Source organism: Palaemon carinicauda, chromosome 38 (genome assembly GCF_036898095.1).
Source record: "Palaemon carinicauda isolate YSFRI2023 chromosome 38, ASM3689809v2, whole genome shotgun sequence".
NCBI lineage: Eukaryota > Metazoa > Arthropoda > Malacostraca > Decapoda > Palaemonidae > Palaemon > Palaemon carinicauda.
Window position 1 is genome coordinate 40,307,008 of NC_090762.1, and position 7,500 is coordinate 40,314,507.

General features: G+C 34.4%; 1 protein-coding gene and 1 long non-coding RNA gene across 2 annotated transcripts in view; both read right to left on the reverse strand.

The window, feature by feature from the left end:
- Positions 1 to 913, reverse strand: part of LOC137630151 (uncharacterized) — a 90,003-nt gene extending 89,090 nt beyond the window's left edge. Inside the window, exon 1 of the long non-coding RNA XR_011041678.1 lies at positions 291 to 913. This is a non-coding gene — a long non-coding RNA (uncharacterized lncRNA). The remainder of the gene's footprint in view (positions 1 to 290) is intronic.
- Positions 914 to 2,233: 1,320 nt separating this feature from the next.
- The window catches only part of LOC137630152 (alcohol dehydrogenase class-3-like), a 10,437-nt gene continuing 5,170 nt past the window's right edge, over positions 2,234 to 7,500 (reverse strand). The window contains exons 4-8 of the mRNA XM_068361607.1: positions 7,324 to 7,500; positions 6,244 to 6,330; positions 5,809 to 5,938; positions 3,557 to 3,820; positions 2,234 to 2,728 (exon numbers count right to left, since the gene is read on the reverse strand). The exon at positions 7,324 to 7,500 is cut by the window's right edge and continues 47 nt beyond it. Coding sequence (XP_068217708.1) covers positions 2,562 to 2,728; positions 3,557 to 3,820; positions 5,809 to 5,938; positions 6,244 to 6,330; positions 7,324 to 7,500 — 825 coding nt within the window. The 3' untranslated portion in view covers positions 2,234 to 2,561. The remainder of the gene's footprint in view (positions 2,729 to 3,556; positions 3,821 to 5,808; positions 5,939 to 6,243; positions 6,331 to 7,323) is intronic.

The window sequence follows — 7,500 nt, forward strand, 5'->3', positions numbered from 1 at the left end:
CCGTAAATGCTTTATTCTAGTTTTAATGTTGATGTAAGCTGACCTAGGATGCTATATTGTCTTACCTTTCTATTAATAGGAGTCTGGGGTTCCTAGGTGAAGGATAACAATAGCAAGAACACGGACGGTTGTTGGAGAAATCCTAAAATATCCGGTAAACGCTTTTTTCTAGTTTTAATGTCGATGTAAACGTGAATAGCTAAGCTGCACATATTCATGACACTTTATTTATCTTGGAATTTTAGTTTTAATGTCGATGTAAGCTGACCTAGGATGCTATATCATCTTACCTTCTTATTAATAGGAGTCTGGGGTTCCTGGGTGAAGGATATCAATGGTAGCAATAGAACGGCCGGTGGTTGAAGTCCTAAATTATCCCATAAAAGCCTTTTTTCTAGTTTTAATGTCGATGTAAGCTGACCTAGGATGCCATATTATCTTACCTTCTTATTAATAGGAGTCTGGGGTTCCTGGGTGAAGGATATCAATGGTAGCAATAGAACGGCCGGTGGTTGAAGTCCTAAAATATCCCGTAAAAGCCTTTTTTTCTAGTTTTAATGTCGATGTAAACGTGAATAGCTAAGCTGCACATATTTATGACACTTTATTTCGCTTGGAATAACGCCGTTATTACGTAATAACGTCACAATTTCCGAATTATTACGTAAAATAAGGCTTAGAAGGTTGGACACGACACTTTGTTTACAATACTCGCGTCAGGGTTGCCAGATTTTCCAAATGAGAAAAGGGCAACTTCTGATGAACTGCAGGTTCAAAAGGTCAACTTAATAGTAGAAAAAAGGCAGAAAATATAGCATTTAAGGCTAGCCTATTTCAAAAAGGCCAAATTTAGATATCTAGCACGAAAAAACGGACATATTTGGAGTTTTATGGACCGAAAAAAGCCAACCTGGCAACCCTGACTCCCGCTTTTATGAATGAAATAGATTTTGAGGGTCGATGCGTAGCCTTTGTAACGGCGCCTCTGATAACTAATCCCATAACTAGAAATTAACTTACCATATCAAGAGGAAATTTTTTTTTTTACCGTAAATACAAATGGAAAAAAAGTTAATCTCACGAATTTGATTTATAGGCCTATAATTATCTTAATTCTGGTAATTGAATAAACCAGGACTTATGAATTGTATTCTTACTGAATATTTTAAAAAGTTACAAAATGAATATGCAAAAAAAATTTGCATTCGATTTTATATTGTTTTAGAGGTAATTACTTCTGGTTATAGCAGTAAGTAGGTCTGCTCCCATTCAACTCTCCTAGCTTCATCTGTGCTCAGTTTTCCTTCATAACATTCTTTCTGCCACTGCAATTGGCTGATATTCTTAAATTTTAGGTAACTAAATTGCAAATTATGTTTCTCACTCTATTTTTCAGAAATTCAATAGCTATATCTCTTAAGATTTAGTTAATTTTCTTGCAAATTTAAGTATTGTACAGTATATTACAACCATTTTTAAATGTTCTATACAATACCACATTCGAATAAATTAAAACATACTGTATATCTGATTTGTTAAACTTAGCCACAATTGCTTATGTGTAGGCATACATTTAATTACAGTTTGTAGGCCACTGTAAGATGGAGAGATATTAATTGTATAAAAACACAATTGTATTTTATTTTTGTTGAAATGGAAAAGCATGATACACTCATGTATAGTTTAGTATTATAAACTAATAAATGTACAATCAAAAGGATCAAAATAACACAAAATTGTATCACACACAAAAATAATCAAAAGGGGGTTGAAAATAGAAATAAGGTAGCATACAAGCCAACAAAAAATGAAAAACAAAAGAGATTTACTGTGGATGCCTTGCCTTAATCTTACATCCAATATCAGTGAGGTTCAAACCGAATATTAAGTTTTTGTTTTATTTCGATCCCTTGAAGAATAAGATATTAAAACTTAAATCTACATGATGTCACCGATCTAAGAATATTAAAAAAGCAGAAATTACTTAAACCAAATAATCTGTGCTGATATATAAGAAAGCGGATGATTTTATGTAGGCCTACTCTCTCAGTGTGCTTTTGTTTTAGGGCATAAAGTCTATATTTGAATGTATTTAACATTTTCTTTTGTTAGTATTTCTTTGGAATTAGTTGAAATACAAAAGAGGCCTACTCTCTCTTTGTGCTTTTGTTTTAGGGCATAAAGTCTATATTTGAATGTATTTAACATTTTCTTTTGTTAGTATTTCTTTGGAATTAGTTGAAATACAAAAGAGGCCTACTCTCTCTTTGTGCTTTTGTTTTAGGGCATAAAGTTTATATTTGAAGTTATTTAACGGTTTCTTTTGTTGGTATTTCTTTGGAATTAGTTGAAATACAAAAGAGGCCTACTCTCTCAGTGTGCTTTTGTTTTAGGGCATAAAGTTTATATTTGAATTTATTTAACAGTTTCTTTTGTTGGTAATTTTTTGGAATTAGTTGAAATACAAAAGAGGCCTACTCTCTCAGTGTGCTTTTGTTTTAGGGCATAAAGTTTACATTTAAAGCTATTTAACAGTTTCTTTTGTTGGTATTTCTTTGGAATTAGTTGAAATACAAAAGAGCCTTGATAATTTTCCCTTGGAGCAACAGGTCAAAAGATTTATTGACCTCCTCAATGGACATTGACGTACTGATAAACTCGTCCAGCATAATCTTTTTCTTCATGTAATCCTCAACGAGGCCTGGGATGTCATCCTTGGGTTTGAATCCTGAAACGGATGACAAATGAAATGGATGAAGGATGCAGTTGAGGGAAATTACTCATAATTTTATATTTTCAAATGAAATTGGATGAAAAAATGAAATGGATGAAGGATGCAGTTGGTGGAAATTACTCAATTTTGATATTTTCAAATTAAATTAAATTATTATTATTATTATTATTATTATTATTATTATTATTATTATTATTATTATTATTACTAGCCAAGCTACAACCCTAATTAGAAAAGCAAGATGCTATAAGCCCAAGGGCTCCAACAGGGAAAAATAGCCTAGTGAGGAAAGGAAATAAGGAAATAAATAAATGAGGAGAATAAATTAACAATAAATCATTCTAAAAACAGTAACAACGTCGAAACAGATATGTCATATATAAACTATAAAAAGACTCATGTCAGCCTGGTCAACATAAAAACATTTGCTCCAACTTTTAACTTTTGAAGTTAACGTACAAATTGTCTCTAAAATTCATTAAACGGTTTAGGTCAATACATTTGGTCTATGTATATAAAATTTGCTGTTGTTACTCTAGAAAATTGTATGTAAAATAGGCCTATTCTGTTTAGTCTCTTCTCTAAAACTCATCAAATGGTTTAAGTCAATACATGATCTATAGGCCTACATATTAAAGTTTCTGTTATTACTCTAGAAAATTGGATGTAAAATAGACCTATTCTCTTTAGTCTCTTCTCTAAAACTCATCAAATGGTTTAAGTCAATACATGATCTATAGGCCTACATATTAAAGTTTCTGTTATTACTCTAGAAAATTAAATGTAAAATAGGCCTATTCAGTCTCTTCTCTATGCCCTCACCTCCATAAAACCCTCCAGTCCAAACCCGCGAATAAAGCAGCTTGTAAGGGTCAAAGGTCACAGTCTTCCCTTCGGCAGGCACACCAACTATAGCACTTTGACCTCCGGGTTTACAGGCGTTGAGAGCCGACTGAAGGACCTCGGGAACTCCTATGCATTCGAAAGTGTAGTCACATCCGGCACCAGTTGCTTCAATAAGGATTTCGTGGATTGGTTTCTGGTGGTCCTTTGGGTTCAAGAAATCGGTCACTCCAAAGGTCCTGGCTGTGGAACAATTATTATTATTATTATTATTATTATTATTATTATTATTATTATTATTATTATTATTATTATTATTGATACCTAAGCTACAACCCTAGTTGGATAAGCAGGATGATATAACCCAAAGGGCTCCAACAGTGAAAAATAGCTCAGTGAGGAAATGAAATAAGGAAATAAATCAACTATTTGAGAAGTAATAAACAATTGAAACAACATATTCTAAGAACAGTAACAACATTAGAATAGAATTTCATATATAAGATATAAAAAAGAGACTTATGTCAGCATTGCAAAGGGCTCCAACAGTGAAAAATATCTTAGTGAGGAAATGACATAAGGAAATAAATCAACTATTTGTGAAGTAATGAACAATTAAAACAACATATTCTAAGAAGAGTAACAACATTAGAATAGATCTTTCATATATAAAATATAAAAAGAGACATATGTCAGCATTGCATAAGGATAAGTCATTCTGCTTTACTCAGTAAGACAGATAAACTAAAAATATTTGAAAGAACTGTGGCAGTTATTATACAAAAAAGCCTAAAATCACTGCCAGATCTTTGCCCTGACAGCCTCTATAACGTTTACAACGCTTCCAGAAGGTTAAAATCACTGCCACAACGCTTCCAGAAGGTTAAAAATCACTGCCACAACGCTTCCAGAAGGTTAAAATCACTGCCACAACGCTTCCAGAAGGTTAAAATCACTGCCACAACGCTTCCAGAAGGTTAAAATCACTGCCACAACGCTTCCAGAAGGTTAAAATCACTGCCACAACGCTTCCAGAAGGTTAAAATCACTGCCACAACGCTTCCAGAAGGTTAAAATCACTGCCACAACGCTTCCAGAAGGTTAAAATCACTGCCACAACGCTTCCAGAAGGTTAAAATCACTGCCACAACGCTTCCAGAAGGTTAAAAATCACTGCCACAACGCTTCCAGAAGGTTAAAATCACTGCCACAACGCTTCCAGAAGGTTAAAATCACTGCCACAACGCTTCCAGAAGGTTAAAATCACTGCCACAACGCTTCCAGAAGGTTAAAAATCACTGCCACAACGCTTCCAGAAGGTTAAAATCACTGCCACAACGCTTCCAGAAGGTTAAAATCACTGCCACAACGCTTCCAGAAGGTTAAAAATCACTGCCACAACGCTTCCAGAAGGTTAAAATCACTGCCACAACGCTTCCAGAAGGTTAAAATCACTGCCACAACGCTTCCAGAAGGTTAAAATCACTGCCACAACGCTTCCAGAAGGTTAAAATCACTGCCACAACGCTTCCAGAAGGTTAAAATCACTGCCACAACGCTTCCAGAAGGTTAAAATCACTGCCACAACGCTTCCAGAAGGTTAAAATCACTGCCACAACGCTTCCAGAAGGTTAAAAATCACTGCCACAACGCTTCCAGAAGGTTAAAAATCACTGCCACAACGCTTCCAGAAGGTTAAAAATCACTGCCACAACGCTTCCAGAAGGTTAAAAATCACTGCCACAACGCTTCCAGAAGGTTAAAATCACTGCCACAACGCTTCCAGAAGGTTAAAATCACTGCCACAACGCTTCCAGAAGGTTAAAATCACTGCCACAACGCTTCCAGAAGGTTAAAAATCACTGCCACAACGCTCCCAGAAGGTTAAAATCACTGCCACAACGCTTCCAGAAGGTTAAAATCACTACCACAACGCTTCCAGAAGGTTAAAATCACTGCCACAACGCTTCCAGAAGGTTAAAATCACTGCCACAACGCTTCCAGAAGGTTAAAATCACTGCCACAACGCTTCCAGAAGGTTAAAATCACTGCCACAACGCTTCCAGAAGGTTAAAATCACTGCCACAACGCTTCCAGAAGGTTAAAATCACTGCCAGATCTTTGCCCTGACAGCCTCTATAACGTTTATACCGCTTCCAGAAACAAAGTATAATAGAAATTTGTTATTCAAATATGTTTGTACAAACTTGATTAAGAGAACAAGAGCTTACCTATTTCCTCCTTATCTTTATTGATATCAACGCCAAAGATCCTTTTCGCTCCCTGAACTCTGCATCCCATTACTGCACCTAGACCAACAGTGCCTAGGCCGAAGACAGCACAGGTTGAACCTGGCTTTACCTGCAACAAAACCGTTAAACACTGTTAATTACATATTTTTACATATTTTTGATAAATTTACGAGAAACTTCAGGCATTTTCCAAAAAAATGAGACCAAACTGACCTCTCTAGGACAAAAATTAAGCTTGTTAGAGCAATTTAAAAAAATTATATAGCAAAATGTGCTCGAAATTTAACCTTATGGTGGGGGTAAAAGGGTTAAAAAATAGATGCATCTACAATATGTACTACAAATCTTTAGTAAACATTATAATGCATTAATTATTACTAAAATCTTTTTTATTCATAATGTTTTCAGAATCACCTTGCAGATTTTGATAGGGCTTCCATAGCCAGTGCTAACACCACAGCTGAGAATAGAAATCTTGTCTAGTGGGGCTTCTTTGCTGACCTGTAAGGTGGAATATCATACATACTGTTAAATTCATAGATATATATATGGAAAGATTTATGTGAAACAATAATCTATGGATGATAGAGAGTAGTTATAAGATTTTATAGTTTATATATGAAGTATTTATTTCATTGTTGTTACTGTTCATAAAATTTCAATTGTTAATTATTTCTCTTATTTCCTTGTTTCCTTTCCTCACTGGGCTATTTTCCCTCTTGGAGGCTCCGGGCTTAAAGCATCCTGCTTTTCCAACTGGGGTTGTAGCTTACCAAGTAATAATAATAATAATAATAATAATAATAATAATAATAATAATAATAATAATAACAATAGTAGTAGTAGTTTTGGTGTTTTAAGAATGTTCTAATTTTTAGCAATAATATATCAGATGAGCATTGGCGTAGCCAATACTGTAAAATGTATAGTTTGACAAAATTAGAGAAACGTGTAAGTAAAATATCGCTTCAAAAGTCTGGTTATCATTATTTTTAACCTGATGGGGTCCTCAGTTGTAAAAAAATTCAAGTTCTGTAATTGAAATAAGGAAGACCAAAGACACTCATACGAAGTGTCTTGCTAAAAGACATTTCGTTGTGTAAAATGATTGGTTCTTTTAGGCTTGTTTCTAGATTAATATTCGAAATATGTTGATTATTTAAAAAATCATTGAAATTAGTGAAGTAATACTGATTAAAATTTAGATAAAAACAATTATTTCTCAGATGTAAAAGAATAGCTAAGTAAGGCTAGGGAAAAAGGCTTGAACAATGAAAAATAATGTGTAGAACATGATATAAAGGACAATATTATCAGCATTAATATTCTCTTTATTAAAATAAAATACTCTAAGAACAGTAACTACATCAAAATACATCCTTCATAGATAAAATATAAAAGGTGCTTTGTATCAGCATATTCAAAAAAATTTGCTGCAAATTTGAACTGACATCAGCTCAACGAAAGATGCTAAGATGAAAGAGCATCACTTACCTTGACCACCTGACTTTGATCGACGACTGTGTATTCAGAGTAAGTGGAGGTTCCCAAGAAATGGTAGAGACTCTTCCCCTTGCATTTCATCCTCGTAGTGCCATCGAACAAGAGCCCAACGGCTTCAGGAGACACCATAAACTTTTCGCATAGGTTCTGGTCCGGAGATTTGCAAGC